The 17,000-nt window shown below is 44.1% G+C and overlaps 1 protein-coding gene and 3 non-coding genes across 5 annotated transcripts in view; 1 reads left to right on the forward strand and 3 right to left on the reverse strand.

Annotated features, from left to right (window-relative positions):
* SHF (Src homology 2 domain containing F) overlaps nt 1–1,170 on the reverse strand; it is a 28,259-nt gene extending 27,089 nt beyond the window's left edge. For both annotated transcript variants that reach the window (XM_036734254.1, XM_036734253.1), the window contains exon 1: nt 670–1,170. In XM_036734254.1, the coding sequence (XP_036590149.1) occupies nt 670–1,170 (501 nt within the window). The remainder of the gene's footprint in view (nt 1–669) is intronic.
* A 12,350-nt stretch (nt 1,171–13,520) lies between these two features.
* On the reverse strand, nt 13,521–13,592 carry TRNAH-GUG. The gene has a single exon. It is a non-coding gene; the product is annotated as a tRNA-His (tRNA).
* Nucleotides 13,593–14,961: 1,369 nt separating this feature from the next.
* On the reverse strand, nt 14,962–15,033 carry TRNAH-GUG. Its single transcript has one exon. It is a non-coding gene; the product is annotated as a tRNA-His (tRNA).
* A 1,569-nt stretch (nt 15,034–16,602) lies between these two features.
* On the forward strand, nt 16,603–16,674 carry TRNAH-GUG. The gene has a single exon. It is a non-coding gene; the product is annotated as a tRNA-His (tRNA).
* The last annotated feature ends 326 nt before the right edge of the window (nt 16,675–17,000 follow it).

A 17,000-nucleotide genomic window follows, 5' to 3' on the forward strand; every position in this document is an offset into this window, starting at 1 on the left:
AGGCTTTCCTTTTCACCCAGGCAGTTCAAAGCCTCAGTTCTCGCTTCAGCGCCAAAGTGAGAAGCCTCATTCATGTCTTAACCTTTTTTTCTCCCAGTGACGGAACCATTACCTGGTGGGGGGTAGAGGGGGAAGGTAGAATCTGTGAAAGAGAGGAAGGAAATGCTCCAGGGCTTTGTGCCTTTTATGACCTGGGGTAGGGGGTGGATGAGTGGTGACCACAATGTGTATGTGCATGTGCATGTGTGTTTTGGGGGGGTGGGGGAGCAGGGAAATAACAGCTGTGACGTTGCTGCTTCCAAGGCACAGAGAAGGCACAACAAACTGGGTTTCGGGCACTCTGGTCCGTTAGAAAAGGCTCGTTTCAGAGGCAGAGATGCACAGAGAGCAGAGAAAGAGGGGAGCAAGGCAGGCCTTGGGCTGACTACTGTAGGTAGAGTTGAGGATTCTGGTCCCGAATTCGTCAGCTAAGACTCAGAACAAAGCTTGGAGCCCTGGAGGGAGCCCTGGGGGCAGCCCTGGGGGCCAGGCACAAAGATCGTCTTTTCGGGGCCAGCAGTGACACGAGAGACTCAGAGGCCACCTTTGTCCCGAACACGTTTAGCGGACCTTCCTCCCCCCTCCCATCCCATCTCGCCCTTGTGGCCGCCCCCGGATCCCAGCACTTACCCTGTCCCCGCCGGCCGGTAGTCTCTCCTCCGGGGGAGGCGCGGGGGGCCCGGGGGTCTCCACCCGGATCAGGCGGTGTGGGGGCGAGCCGTGGCGCGGAGGTGGCGTGGGGCCGGGGGCGGCTGGGGCCGCGGGGGTAGTGGGTCCCGACGGCCCCCCGGAGTAGGGGTCTTCGAAGTCGCGCTCACGCTGCAGTCGGTAGGCGGCCAGGATGTCGGGGGGTGGTGCGGGGGGAGAGGCTGGAGCGGGTGCTGGCGGCCGGTAGTCGGGCTCTGGGGGTGCGGGCTTGGTACCCCCGCCGCCGCCGCTCCCCCCGCGAAAACCCAGGTGCTCTCGGAGCCACTTGGCCACACCCCCGCCACCACCGCCGCCGCTCCCTCCGGGGCCGGCTCCCGCGCCCCCGGGGCCCCGGCGGGCCCCCCCCGGGCCGCTCCCCGCACCCCCCTGCGCTCCCCGCGGCCCGGGGCCCGAGCCCGCGGGAGGAGCTCCGCTCAGTAACATGGGTCCGGCCAGACTGAGCCGAGGGGGGAGAGGGGAGCGCCGAGAGGGGAGGGGGTGCTGTGGGGCGGGGAGAGAAGCCGGAGGCGGAGCTCCGCTTGGTAACACCGGGTTGGCGGGGGAGGGGGCGGGGAGAGGGGGCGGGGTGGGGCTCCGCTCAATAGCCAGGGGCCGGACTCAGCTCCTAAGAGGCGGGGAAAGGGGGGCGCCGGCCTTGGATTAGAAAGCACAGAGAGGGGAACCCGGCTCCTGCAATAGAATCTCCTTGGGGGAATGAATCTTCCTTGTACTCCGAGTCTCCCGCTTCGGTGTCACAGGCTGCCCTCAACACTCCTACTACATCGCCCCCATCCCACACTGAGCGTCTGGGAGGTTCAGAGTCCTCCCAATCTACCGGGCTCAGCGGGTCCCTTCAGCCTGACTCTTGCCCGCCAAATGTCGGAAACACGTCCAAAGAGGGATTGGGGGGAAGCGAAGGAAGCGACACTAAATAGAATCTTTCTTTCCCCATATTTCCCTCTATAACAGTCTTATCTGCTGTTATTTTTGGAACCCTACTCCATATGCCCCCCTCCACAAAACATACCAACCTAACATAGCTCACATCCAGATTCCCGGGTACACCCACGTATACGCTGCTCACATCTCTCAGATATACATCTTACACCTACATGGCACACATTGACACACCACGCAGACGTACAGACCAGGGACACGAACAGACCATTCATTCACATTGCACATGGGATGCTTATGCCTACACCAGCACACGCACAAATTCCCTTTAAATAATATTCCAGTTTTCACTGTCAATCAGATCAGTGACAGACTGAAACAGACAAGTCAATAAATCAAGTCTGGAAGCGGTTCTAAGACTGTCTATCATAAAGCCCCTTATTCACCAGGGACTCTGAATACTACACACTATAGGCTATAGATATTTTCCGGTTTCAGAAATAAAGTTCCTTCTTTAAAGCAGTTTGATTAGTGTTTATCCAATGCTCCCAGTTGCTCATTGGAATTGTGCTTCTGTCCAGAAAATAGATTCCCACAGCCTCGTGCCAAAACTAAACACCTAAATAGCTACCATTCAGCTGACCTTTCCTCTCCCCTGCCCTTTGGAAGTGAGAACCCCAGTATTCCAGTTGATAAGGGCTATGGAAGTCAAAGATGCTAATGAGGGAAGTGCTAGGAGAGAGGAGGAGGGTGCCTGGGGAGTAAGGGACCCCAAAGGTAATTATGCAGATAGGGAGGAGAGCAGAGGAATGGAGAGCAGAGGAGAGCAAATCTAAAAATCCTGGACAGGATTGTCAAGGTCCCCGTGACTCAGAGAAGCCGAACGACTTTCTTTTGTACACAATTGGTAATTCCTATTTTGGTCTCTTGCTTATGCCATTCTGCCCTCTCTGAGATGCTCTCTTCCTCCCTCTTCTCCCTAGTCATTATTTTCTTTAAACAACAACAACAAGAACCCACAAATCAAAGCTGTCTTGTGTTGCATTAAGAAAGACCTAGCTTACTGTAATTAAGGAGGTGATAGTACCACCGTTCTCTGCCTCAGTCAGACCACATCTGAAGTCTTGTGTTCAGTCGCGGCCACCACATTTTTGGAAGGACATGGAAAAACTGTCCAGAGGAGGACAATCAGGATGGGAAAGTCATTTAACTTATTACTGCCCCAGGCAACGTTCTAAGAGAAGCTCCATTTGTTTTGTGGAAGGCATTTCCTCATTTACAAATTCCCTAAACACATACAGTGTATGATATTTATATGGCCTTTTACAAAGTACAGCTATTTATCTCATTTGATAGTCACAACAATCGAGTGAGGTAGGTTGTGGGAATATTACCATTCTTATTAGACAGACTAGGAAACTGAGGTTTATGGAAGATAAGTGATTTGTCAAAGGTCGTAGTAGCAACAAAACCAGGATTGGGGCCCAGTTTTTGGCTTTGTTTTTTAAACTGGAACTGTGATTTCATTGGCATGGGGGAAATCCTATGAAGAAACTCCTTTCAGTGAAGGCAATATCGTTACTGTTATTCCTTCTGAAAAATACAGTCAGAGACAGGTGCCTGGAGGCACTGAGAGGTCAATGATAACAACCATTATAATAATAGCTAACATTTATATATATGTATATATATATAACATATGCGTATATATATATATGTATATATATATATATATATATATAAACAATAATAACTAACATTTGCACTGTGCTTTAAGGTTTGTAAAACAAATGTTATCCTTCTGGGAAGAAGATGTCATTATTATCCTCATTTTACTGAGGAGAACCTAAAGCGACTTGTCCACCATCACAATTAGTTAGGTGTTTAAGGCTAGATTAGATTTGAACTTGATCTTCCTGACTTGTTATTGCAGCACTTTCACCACTGATCACCTAGTTGCCCCAGTCAACCAGCCAAGGTTACTCAGTTATTATTGGCCAGAGACAGGACCCGAACCCAGGTCTTCCAGACTCTAACTTCAACACAAGGCGCCAATTTACCTGACTCCAAATCTAGTACTTTTCCCCCACTACACCACAGAGTCTTCTCTGAGTCACAGGGACCTTGAGAATCCTAGTCCAGGATTTTTAGATTTGCTCTCCTCTGCTCTCCTCCCTGTCTGCATAATTACTTTTGGGGTCCCTTACTCCCTGGCACCCTCCTCCTCTCTCTCCTAGCACTTCCCTCATTAGCATCTTTCACTTCTGTAGTCCTTATCAACTGGAATACCGGGGTTCTCACTTCTAGGTATGGAGGATGGAGAGCCTGACCAAATGCATGGGAATGGGAGAGTATTAAATTTCGGGAGGAGGCAACAGATCAGTTTTCTGAAAAGTAGACATGGCCAATGTAGTGATTTATTTTCCAGGACTATACATATTTGTGAGGAAGGAGGGCTTCTACTCTGAGAGGGGTGAGAGGTGGTAGATTAGTGGGTGATAGGGGCAGATAGATGGTGAGGTAGATAGAAACACTGGTCTTGAAGACTCATCTTCTAGAGTTCAAATCTGGCTTTGGACACTTGCTTAGCTGTATGATCCTGGGCAAGTCCCTTAACCTTGGTTATCTCAGTCTCCTCATCTGTAAAATGAGCTGAAGAAGGAAATGGAAAACCACTCCAGTATCTTTGCCAAGAAAACCCCAAATGGGACCACAAAGAGTCAGATACAACTGAAAAACAACTCAACAACACTATGGGTATTCAAAAAAGAGCATTAATAAAATATTTTTAAAGTTCAGACAACAAAAAAGTACAGAAGGGAATAAAAAAATAGAGCTGTTTTGCTATTAGCTTGTTAAATTATATATGAATATATATGAATGTGAACTGAACATAATAAAAGTACAGTTTTTTACAAAAATCTCTCATTTTTGTTTGATAAAATATTTGCATTTGTTGATGATTAAATTTATAATGAAAAAGAAAATTTATTTTAAAAGGAAAGTAGAACTAATGCATTGTTAGTGGAGTTGTGAACTGATCCAACCATTCTGGAGAGCAATTTGGAACTAGGCCCAAAGGGCTATAAAACTGCGCATACCCTTTGACCCAGTAATACCACTACTAGGACTGTATCCCAAAGAGATCACAAAAAAAGGGAAAAGGACCCACACATACAAAAATATTTATAGCAGCTCTTTTTGTGGAAGCCAAGAATTGGAAATTGAGGGGATGCCCATCAATTGGGGAATGGCTGAACAAGTTGTGGTATATGAATGTAACGGAATACTATTGCTTCATAAGAAATGGTGAGCAGGCAGACTTCAGAAAAACCTAGAAAGACTTGCATGAACTCACACTGGGTGAAGTGAGCAGAACCAGGAGAACATTATACACAGTAACAGCAACATTGTGTGATGACTGACTTTGCTAGACTTAGCTCTTCTAAGCGATGCAATGATCTAAGACAATTCCAAGACTCATGATGGAAAATGCTGTCCACATCCAGAGAAAAAACCATGGAGTCTGAATGCAGATTGAAGCATATTATTTTCTCTTTCTTTTGTTGTTTTTTGTTTTTTTTTTCTCTTGGTCTTTCTCTTTTGTTCTGATTCTTCTTTTACAACATGACTAATGTGGAAATATGCTTAATATGAAAAAAATAGAAAGTAGAGTTTGTGAAAGGGGGTAGCATGAAATTTGACTAGGAAGGCAAGAAGGAAATAGATTGTGAAGGGCCTTAAATGGTGAACTAAAGAGTTCTGAGCAAGAGAGTGAGCTAGTCAGATCTGTGTTGCAGGAAGATTATTTTGGCAGCTACGTGCAGCTAAGAGAAGAGACTAGAAGCAAGGGTAATGCTTAAAAAGTTAGACAAGAAGATGTTACTTGAACATGTGGGATCCAATGAGAGAGAAGGGAAGAGGGCCTCTGACAGAGCTCTATAGAACACCCTGCTTATGGGATAGGATGTAGATAAAGAAGGACGAAGATGCAGCAAAAGAGATTGAAAAGGAGCAGGCAAATGAATAGGATAATTAGAAGAGAACAGTGTCATGAAAGCCAAGGAAGAGGGAGTGCCTAGGAGAAGGTAAGGTCAAAGCAAGGTTGGTTTTTTGTTTGTTTGTTTTTTAAGAATAAAGTAGAGCTGAGCATGTTTATAGGTAACAGTCAAAGACATGTTTATAGGTAGTAGGGAGAGGCTGAAGATCAGACTGAGGAGAGATGACCCATGGAGTAAATTCCTGGAAGGGATGAGAAGGTGGGAATCAAGGCTATTAGTAAGGAAGTTGGAATTGTCGAGGAGAAGGGAATATTGTGTAAGCCAGTTTGACTAGGACATAGAATGCATCGAGGAGAATAATTAGCAAAAGTGTGGAAACAGAGCTGGAGCCACATTGTGAAAGACTTTAAATGCCAGAGTAGTTTGTATTTTATCCTACATGTAATAGGGAGAGAACGAAACTACTCCTTGAGCCAGGGAATAACATGATCAGGTATCCTATTTAGGATAAAAAGCATAGATGTGCTTAGAGTGTGGGTGCTCGGCAAAGGCCAGAGGTAATGCTCCCCTATCCCCCACCTGGCCCAAAATTTATACATGCCTATGGATGAAAAGAAGAGATCTAGGATGAAGGGGTACTTGTTAATGATTGCTTGAGGATTTCAGAGGGCACAATGGATAGGAAAGGCAAAGGTGGAAAGGAACTGGGCAAGAGTAGGCCTGAGCTAGGTAGTCAGGGGCTGACCCACTGGGATTAGGGTAGTAAGAGGTACATATTTGCTAGCCAGAGGTCCTTTGATATTAGATCACTGCGTTGGATGGCAAAGTTGATGTTTCCAATCCAAATCATGGAGAGGTGATGGTGGTGGTGGTGGTGCCCCTGCTCCTGCTGCTGCTGCTACTGGTTGAAAATTCTTGGTCCCTGAGGGTTGTACTAAACTCATTTATGGCACCAGTCTGGTAGTTATACCCCCAAGATGCTGGGGAATGAGGCACACAAAAAAGATATCCTATACCTGAAGCGTAAGTTCTTCTCTGCTTCAGGCCTGGTGCCCCAAGGTAGCTGCCTCCTTCTCCCTCTGGCCCTGTGGCCTCTTCTCCCATTGGCAAATTCTTTCTGGAATCTCCATTTTGGGGAAGGGCCCAAACCAAACCATCCTTAATTTTCCAGATTTTGCTAGCATGCCTTAGCTGCCTCCTTCTCTCATCACCCCGTGTCTCCCTTCTCCTTTTGTTGAGTTCTTTTTAGAAGTTCCATTTGAGGAAAAGCCCGGACCAGATCTTCTTCATTCTTTGGACTTCTATACCATGACCACTCTAGAGCACCTCCTCCCCCTCTACTCTACTCTTTTCAGCCCCATTAAAATACAAGGTCCTGCAGGGCAGGATCTGACTTTTTTTTGTTGTTTTTGTATCTATATTCTTAGTACTCAGGACAATTCCAGACACATAATAAGCATTTAATGAAACACTGGTTGACTTGACATGACTTATCTGAGGTTCTGCTCAAGGCAGTATGGAGTCTTTGCTGAGACTGGAGGTCTCAGTCATTCTGACTCCTACAGCCCCATTCAGGGAAGAATTAGGTCCAGGCATCCCTTGGCTCTTCTCAGTTTGATGGCAGGATATCTTTATACCCTTCTTTCAAAGTTTCTCCTTATCATTACAGTCCAGACAAACTGAACTACTCACCACCACTAATCTATGTATCACCACCGTTCAGGCACATTGTTAAATGTCTTTCTCTGAGTTTGACTGCTGTTCAAAATGCAGTGTGTTCTTTTCCTTGTATTATTCATATATTGAATGCCTAGCTCTCCTTTGAGATTGAACCCAGTTGCCATGTCTTCCATGAAGCCTCCCCTGATCTGCCTAGAAATGATCCTATCTCAGGTTTTGTATCTTTCCTATTCACTTTTTTCCTATTTTGTGCAATAGTTATTTGAGCACATCTATTCTTTTTAAGTAAGTTTAGGAGGGCAGAGACCCTATGTTATGGATTTTCTATCTCCCTTAGCATTTGGCATAGTGCCCTGTACATAGTAGGGATGAAGAAAGGAAACAAGCATTTACTAAGCACCTACTTTGTTCGAAGTGATTTAAAAATCTGATCTCATTTAATCCTCACCAGAACCTTGGGAGGTAGGTGCCATTATTATCCCCATCTTACAGTTGAAGAATCTGAGGCAGACAGAGGCAGAGTGACTTGTTCAGGGTCTGATCTGAACTCAAGTCTTCCTGACTTCAGGTCTAGTATTCTATCTACTATGCCACCAAGGCACTTAATAAATTGAATTGATCACTAAGTCCGGACTGAGATATTCCATTATCAAAACAGGAAAGGAACCACATGCAATGCAATTTTGAATTTTGCTGATTCAATAAAAAAGAATGAAAACAAATGGATAGAATCTATCAATCAACAAGGGTTAAGTGCTTACTATATTTAATCTCTATCCTCCAAGAGTTTACATTCCAATGGGGAGACCTGTATATGTATAAGTATATATGCAGGACACATACAAAACAGACACAAAGTAACCTTGGATGAGAAGTCAGGTTTTCCCTTCTTAAAATATCCTTATTATTTAAAGCTCAGGAAAAATAAATTTAAATATTTCATTAATTTATTAATGATTTAAGCTTAGAAAGCAGACATATTAGGTAATGAGTTTCTACTTTAAAGAAAGTTTTCTCCAGAGTTTTATTTTCATAATTTCCCCCAGGTTCATTTCAAGTATTTTTCAATTTATTTCTAAATCATGCAAGTTTTTCAGGAACACATTTATAGTGTAAAGTATATCTATGCTGTCAAAAAATTGACTGAACTTAGTTATTCTAAATTCAGAGAAGCCCTTTAAGTAAGTTTGACATTGTAGGTCTCATTTCTCCCTTTGGGACTCTTGCTTAACCTTATGTAATAGTGTTCTTCCTGGCTTTCACATCTTTCTATGTATGCCTGGGGGTGAGTGGGAAGAGGAACCGGACAGTTTGGTCATTCTGCTTGGCTTCCAAGGCCTGCCACCATCTGGCCCCACCCAGTCTGACATTCCAGAACTCTCATACAAAGCACCTTCCATTCTGTAGAAGGAGCAAGGTTTGTCAACAGGGAAAAATTTTATAGGAGAGTTATCAGATGGGGCTTAAGAAAGGGGACTTTAGGGCTAGTGGGAAAGTCCCTCTCTCCACAAAAACATCACTTTGAATAAAGCAGTCTCTCATTTCTTCCCACCCTAACCTTTCTCTTCAAATAACCAACAATCGCCTTCCCTGTTTTGAGGAGAGAGAAGGGATGAGGACTGAGGACCATTGATCCAAGAGACATTTAAGGTCTATTACGTTCCATACACTGTTGGACCCTGAGAAATCTACGAAGGTAATTCAAGCATTGTCCTAGCCCTCTAGAAGATCAGGAGGGTGAGCATATGTATTGTGCACAAATAACTATTACACCCAAAAGAACAAAAACATAGGAAAAAGTATAAACAGACAACTCTGCAGGTCTAAGGAAGGAAGGCTCTTTCTTTTTCTTACTGGGAAGAGAAGATCAGAGAGCAGTGACCCAGGGGCACTAATGGAAAACTTCAAGGATTTTAGAGTTTTGTTGGGCATTGGCCTGGTCAGCAGTGGATGGACAAACAGAAGCTTTGGGGGAAGGATATTTATCTCATCCAGAAGCAGCTCACAGAAACAGTTCGACTAGAAGCACATTCCTGCAGAGTTCTAGGTGTTGTGGAAGATTAAAAGAATAAGAAAGTAGTTCCTGAGCTTAAGAAGTTTATAATTTCTTTGGAGAGACGAAATATAATTCTGTGGGACAATTAGAAAGTAAATATATCTCAGGTCTCACCTATCCTTTAAAAACCACCATTTGACCTTGGCCAGCCCCCTCAAGCTATCATCCTACATATATGTACATATATATATATATATATATATATATATATATATATACACACATATATATATATATATATATATATATATCTCCTCCTTTTCTTTGCCAAATTCCTAGACCTAGAATTGTCTATGTTTGAATTCTTCATTGCTTTACTACTCACCCCTTTTCTAAACTCTTTGCAATCAGTTTCTATCCACGAACCTATGGAAATTACATCTCTTATCTGCTAAGTCAATGGTTCTTTCTCAATCTTTATTCTCCTGAACTCCCTCTGCTTTGGTTTACTACTATCACCTCCCATTAGCTGCTTTTTCCTTTGTCGGCTTTCTTGGCACCTCTTTCCCGTTCTCTTTCTATCAACTAAAACAATTGCTGACTTACTTCTCCATTCCATTCTCCTTTGTTGATTCACTGGGGGCCATCTTCAGTCATCCTGATTTATATCTTGCCACTGGACCCAGATGGCTCCAGAGGAGAAGGTGAGGCTTGTGACTTTGTACAGCCCTCCCTCACTTAAATCCAATTCACTTGCAAATCATGGCATCACTTTCCTGATGTCATGGTCCTCTTTGAGGACGAAGGACAAACAACAGCAGCAACCACCTGTTGATTTATTATCCATCTTTCACTCCCTAAATCTGAGTTCCCTTCAAAACACTTTCCTGGGCCCTCTTCTCATCTCCCTCTATAACCCCTCCCTTGTTCTTTTCTTCTCTTATAGGTTCAGTTATCAACTCTAAAGTTATATTTACAACTCTCAAATATTCATATTCAATTCTATTCTCTCTCCTAAACTCAGTCCAAATGTCTCTCAGATACCTTCTTTAAGCATCTCAAACTCAACCTGTCTCAAACAAAACTCATTATCTTCCTTGATAAATCTGTCCTCCTAAATTTTCCTCTTTCTTTTGAGGGTACTATCATTCTCCTAGTTACTAAGATTTGAAACCTTTGAATTATCTTTAACTCTTTTTTAAAAAAAGTTTTAGAGTGATAACTCCCCTTTCCAAAAATGGCTATCACTTTTCAATGCACCCTCCCCCAAGAGCCATCCCTTGTAGCAAAGCAATAGTTAAGCAAAATGAATCAACACATTGGCCATGTCTGAAATTTATGCCCCATTCCTTACCTGTAGTTCACCACCTTTCTGATGAAAGTGGAAAGCAGACTTTATTGTCAGTCCTGTGTTGTTATGATCAGTCACTGCATTCATCAAAATACTGAAGCCCTTCAATGTTATTTTCCCCTAAAATATTGTGTTATCTTTAACTATTCTGTCCCCTTTAAACTCTATTTCCACCATGAAGTTTTTGCTAAACCTTCCAGTTACTAATCCTCTCTCTCATATCAAGTTGCTTGACGTTAAAAGTACCAAAAAGACTTGTCCCAGCAATTACATATAACAATTATAGGAATTATATGTATATATAATATTATATATATGGCAATTATATATAGCAATTATAAGAATTCAGAGAAAGGATGCTTCAAGGGAAGGTCATCTGTCTACCTAACTCTAATACAGCAGGGCCTGGGTTTGAATTCCACCCCTGATGCTTGCTTGTCTGTCTAATCATGGGCAAGCCACTTAATCTCTCTGGGCCTCAGTTTCCTCAACTGTAAAATGAGAGAATTAGACTAGATAATCTTTATGATCTTGATGTGGGTAAGAACAATTTCCTAGAGTCTAAAATGTCTGACTGGAGCCTAGGAATAGTTCTGTAGTCTTTCTTTTCTGTCATTAGCTTCCCCGGCCCCTTTTTCATTATGTCTTCCATTCTCCCCCTCAAAAACAAAAAGAAAAAACCCTCCTTCCTGTCCCTTGCCCTCATAATTTTATACCACTTTTAGTCTTCAGTTCATAGCACATTACTTCCTCACACTCCTCCCCAGCAGGGAAATTTGGGTTGTTCCCCTCCTCCCAAGTTGTGCCTCAAACCCCCTCTCAGTGGCAGGCCCTGCAGTTAAACAAGTTTATCCAAGAAATCCTAGATTCCTTTGAACACTGGTATTAACTTCTCCCAAAGTTGGGAAAAAGAGGAAGTATTTGTAGCCAGGGCACCAAAAGGATTGTTAGTCTGAGCAGCTGCTTTACCCCAATTAAGTGTTGGACCATAAATAGGCCTTTGTTTCTTTTGTCTAACTCATTTCCCTTTTCTCTTTATCTCTGTGTAACTCCTGCCTCTTAGTCCAGATTGGGAAGCCAGCAGGTCCATATGCCTGCTGGTTTGCTAGAGGTTAAGTTTCTCTACAGAAGGAGAGCCCTTTTCATCAAAGTCTATTGCGGGTGGCTCCACCCTTACTCTAATCCAACCTTCTCACCCCTTAGACCACTCTTATTTCATCTTTTTTCCTTTGAAAGGAAAAAAAAATACAGAGGTTTATTTCCTGAGTTTAAATTTTGTTTATTTGTGTTGTGAAGAAATATTTTTCTTTGAAGTGCTTTGAGATCGCCACATGGCAGTAATCTGTTGGAGAAAAGATGGGAAGGGTTGGAATCAAGAAGGGTTGATCTTGATAAAGAATGAAGGAGATAGTGGAGGAGGATGTCTGAATGACATGAAATGAAGAGGAGCTTAATAAGAGCCTTTTGCTTTTGAATTAATTCAATAGTAGGCAGCTAGGAGTAGTGAAATGAGTCCTGTAGTACTTTGAATCAGAAGGCCTAGGGTTGTCTTGATTCTGACCCTTACTAACTGTATGATGTTGATCAAATTACCGAATCTCTCTGAGACACAAGTACTTTATCTGTAATATGGAAAGGATAACATAAAAGCTTATCTTCCACTGTGGTTGGGAGAAAATCCTGTGAGCTATTATTGTTAATCGGGGAGTAGAGGTGAGAAATGATCGCACGGGACAGACTCCCAAATAATACACCTCTAGGACATCCTGAATCCTAGAGTTCATAAGCAGGTGTGAGAATGGAACTACTCTCTAGAAACCTCCAGGGTCATAGCCAGGGTTGGGGCCAAGGGCTCCATCTGCCAAAAGATAACTAACATCCTGCTACCGTATAATGCTAGTCAATTACAACGACTTGGAGAAGATACAAAGTCTCCCATTGTCAGGTCTATAAAATAAATCTTATGGAGGGGAAAAGCGGAAAGCCTGTTAGATTTGGAGGAAGATTCCTCTGACTCCAACTCTTCTAGTGGCAACTAGCAGGGTTAGAAAGGTCTACTCAATTCAATACGATGCATCTACATATGCAAAACAAAGTGTGACTGCCAAGTGGGGATGCAAAGTCGGTGGTGAAGTGTAGTGTATTGTAAAAAAAACTTGGTACCGCAATGGCTGTGTGACCTTGGGGAAATCCTGCCACTTCTCTGGTCCTAGGTTTCACGAGATAAATGAATCCTAGATTTAGAGCTAGGAGGAGACCCTATGGATCAATTAGCCTAATGTATTTATTTTTACAAATAAGGAAACAGGGAGATGAAGTGATTTGTCCAAAGTAGCAAGTCCAAGAGATAGATTCAAACTCTGATTCCCTGATTCCAAATCCAGCATCTTTTCTCTATAAAATGAAAGGTTTGGAGTGTAAAGTTTAAATGCTATTCTTTGTGTCTAAAAGAGATCCGACCTTGCCTTGAAGGAGGTTACAACTGGGCTAGGGATCAGACCATTCGCTATAGAGAGATCTGTTAGCAATCCTTGTAAAGGATTTCCTTGTAAAGGATTTCCTTGTAAAGGTTTCAGACCCTTGTAAAGGTTTCAGATCCTTGAAAATGCAAAGAAGATTGCAGAGATCTGTTTCCTGTCGGGGTATACAGGAAATATGGGAAGAATGAACGATTCCATTCTCAGAGAGAGGAATGAACAAGACTAGTGATTGAAATCCCTTAAAGATCATTTTTGGAGTTCTGCTCCATTGTAAATAATTGTAGGTGCTTTAGCTCGTGCTTTGTCTCATTTAAAAACGCCGAGAATAGAAGATAAAATTGCTGGCTGAAACAAAAACCGAATCCCTTGCCGTGCCATTGCTTCCACAATGCCGTGACTCGGATTCGAACCGAGGTTGCTGCGGCCACAACGCAGAGTACTAACCACTATACGATCACGGCGAGCTAACCGGGATCCGTAGGTTTCGTCGCCCTGTTACTCTCTTCTTTAGCAATAGACCCTCCCTGTCTTTACGTCATCCATCGTTCCAGCTTTGGGGAGGAGTTCCAAACGGAGGTTGATACTGAGAGCGCAGGCGCAGATCTCTCCCAGAACCGAACGTGCGGCGTTTCTTGCCTGTGACTCTGAAGCTACGGAACAATGTTTCGTTTCGAATGATTCGTACCAGTTGGAAGGACCGCTTTAGATGTCTAAGAAAAGGTTCCTGGGTTACAAGACCCTTTTCAGGATTCTCCCTAAATACAGAATTTCCTCTATGCGCTGAGAGACTAGAGAAATTCTGCTGTGCATCGCTATTAAGGGAAAACGGAACAATTAACCAAACAGCATGTATTAAGTGCCTACTGTAATGATGACAGACACTGAGGTAGGTGCTGGGGGTCTAAATACAAAGAATAAAACCCTCATCTCAAGGAGCTTACATTCTTACCCTAACAAAAAATCGGGTCCCTAGAAAGAGGTCGAGGAGGATTTTCTACGTCTCCTATGAAGAAAATAGTATAAGAATAAGAATAATAAGCATTTATGTAGCGCTTTAAAGGTTTGCAAAGCATTATGTTTATGTTATTTCATTTGATTAATTATCCAGTGTCTGAACCCATGGGAGGTATAGGCGATCCAATCCTATCCAACAAACATTTATTAAGCTCCTACGTACCACAGGCAGTGGGGTAGTAACGGGGGTGGGGTGTACAAATACAAAGAATGAAACAATCATCTCAAAGGAGTCTACGTTCTTACGCAAACAAAAATTAGGTCCCTAGAAAGGAATCAAGAGGAATTTTTTGTCTCCCGTGGGAAAAGTGGCATAATAATAAAAGCAGCAGCAACAAATAAACCCTAGCATTTATATAGCTCTTTAAAGGTTTGCAAAGCATTTATGCTATCTCATTTCATCCATCCATCCATCCATCCATCCATGCATCGTCTGTACTTGTGGCAAATATACGGGATCCAATCCTATCCAACAAGCACTTACTATGAAGCGCCTACTATGTGCAAAGCACTGTGCTAGGCCTTGGGGATATAAAGCCAAGACAATAGGCTCTTCCTTCAAAGGAGCTTGAATTCTCCCGTTGAGGATAGAGCACAAACATTGGTAAACATATACAAAACGCACTCAGTCATTGCCCACTAGGGACAAGTGATTACCACGCGTCAATTTCATAGCTTTTTCTTTTTTGCTTTTACGAAGGCTCAGCTGTCAGGGTGATTCTAGGGATTCCTCGTTCTGAGCCCCGTGAATTGTGGGGGAAAATATTGCGGAATAGAAAAAGACAAACTCCCTTGCCGTGTCATTGTTTTCCACAATGCCGTGACTCGGATTCGAACCGAGGTTGCTGCGGCCACAACGCAGAGTACTAACCACTATACGATCACGGCAAGCTACCCGGGAGCTGGCAATAAAATTTGTCACTCAGGCTTTTCTAGGTCTGAAGCCCCGCCCCGCCACACTGACGTATCTCTGATAGGTCATTGCTGTGCTTCAGGTTGCCGCTTCCTCGACCCGCTCTCTTTGCAACACGCAGGCGCACGGCTCTCCCATAGCCTCCGTCAGTCATTGCTCTGCCTCGGCGGGTGTGCCGCCTTCTCGCGCCACGGGGGTCTTTCCCTTTCGCGCCTCAGAGGAACTGGGTCTGTGTCTGGCAAGACCTTTCTACTTGGAACATTTCCCCCCTGGACTCGAGTTGAGGGTGGGGCTGGGAGCTGAGGACTCTCTCCAGCCTCCTCCCGGGCAGCTCCGAATGCTTGGCGGGGGCGGGAAGCGGCCCTCCCACGTGATCCCTCGCGGGGGTGGGGGGAGGGAGACTCTGCTCAGCCCCTGCCACGTGGGCGCGAGGACTGTCTGGGGGGTGTCCCCACTGGACACGTCCACGGAAGCCTGCGCGCCCCCACTGTGACTTGCCTGAGGAGCTTTGGTGTGTATTGTTGCAGAAGGCCAGTGTATGTGACAGATGGCAGGGCGTGGGCGTGCCTCCTTCCCAAAGTAAACCTTCCTTTTTACCCCGGCTGGTAACGAGCTTCCTGCCCAGACCTCTGGGAAGGAGCACTTCGTTGTGCGCTTCTTCCAGCTTTGTTCATTCATTTACCTTTAAAGCCCTTCGCAACCTGCCTCTCCTACCTTTCCAATCTTCTTACACCTTACACACCCCAAAGTCCTAAGCCATCCAGTGACAGCCACATTCTTGCTGTTCCTCGTATAAGAAACCCCATCTCCCGACTCCAGGCATTTATAGTGGCTGTCTTCCCATGTATAGAGCTCTCCCTCATCTGCCATCCCTCAAGTCCAAGCTACGATCCCACCAACAAAGAAGCCTTTCCTGATTGCCCTTAATGCTAGTGCCTTCTCTCTTTTTAATTCTCTCCAGTTTTATCCTACCTATAGCTTAGCCTTGCATAAGTCTTTGCGCGTTATATCCCCATTAGACTATGAGCTGGTTTAGAATAGGGGCTAACAGTGTTGTAAGGGGTGGGGGGAGTTTGTATCCCCGGTGCTTAATAGATGCTTCTTGACTGACTGACCCATTCGCTCATTAACTCAACAAGAGAATTAATCATGCATTATTCTGTATCATAGTTATCGTGTATGTGTCTTTTCCCTACCACTTTCCAGAAGAGAGCATGCCTTGGTTAAATCTTGTAGCGTTTCTCTCTTCCCCTCCCCCTGCCCCCATACACCAGGTGTTTCATTTGTTCTTTCCCTCGCTATATTTCATGTTCCCAGGTCCGAGAGGTTTCATATCTCTCCTGGAGGGGGTTGTCATAGGGCTGGTTTCAGTTGCACGCATATGAGCAGGGGAGGAACAGGGACCTTGGGATGCTACTTGATAATCAAGAATGATTTTTGTTTACAGTGACCATCAATGAACTTGAAAAGAGGCTAGAACAGGTGATGAAATAACTGAAAGGAAATACTGGAAACTACACGCACCCGGGGCGCTCCGGTGGCTCGCCGTGATCGTATAGTGGTTAGTACTCTGCGTTGTGGCCGCAGCAACCTCGGTTCGAATCCGAGTCACGGCATTGTGGAAGACAATGGCACGGCAAAGAGCGTGTGTTTTGTTCCCTGTTTATTAAATGGTTATAAAAACACTGAGGTAGTTTCTTCTAAAGACGTGTCATGAGCCGTTTTAAAAATCCTTAACTTGATCGAGTCCAATGTGCCTATGGGTTACTTGGATCTTTCTCTCCTGCGTATGTTATGGCCCTTCCGGACGCTGCCGTTCTGTATTTCTTCACTTACGTGTTTTTCTTCCCGATAATACTAAGTTTTTCATATAGAGAAATTCCTGTGCTCTTATCAAATTAATTTTATTAAAAAAAACCTTTATATTGAACCAAATTTGCCT

The sequence above is a fragment of the Trichosurus vulpecula genome, chromosome 8 (assembly GCF_011100635.1).
Source record: "Trichosurus vulpecula isolate mTriVul1 chromosome 8, mTriVul1.pri, whole genome shotgun sequence".
Classification (NCBI taxonomy): domain Eukaryota; kingdom Metazoa; phylum Chordata; class Mammalia; order Diprotodontia; family Phalangeridae; genus Trichosurus; species Trichosurus vulpecula.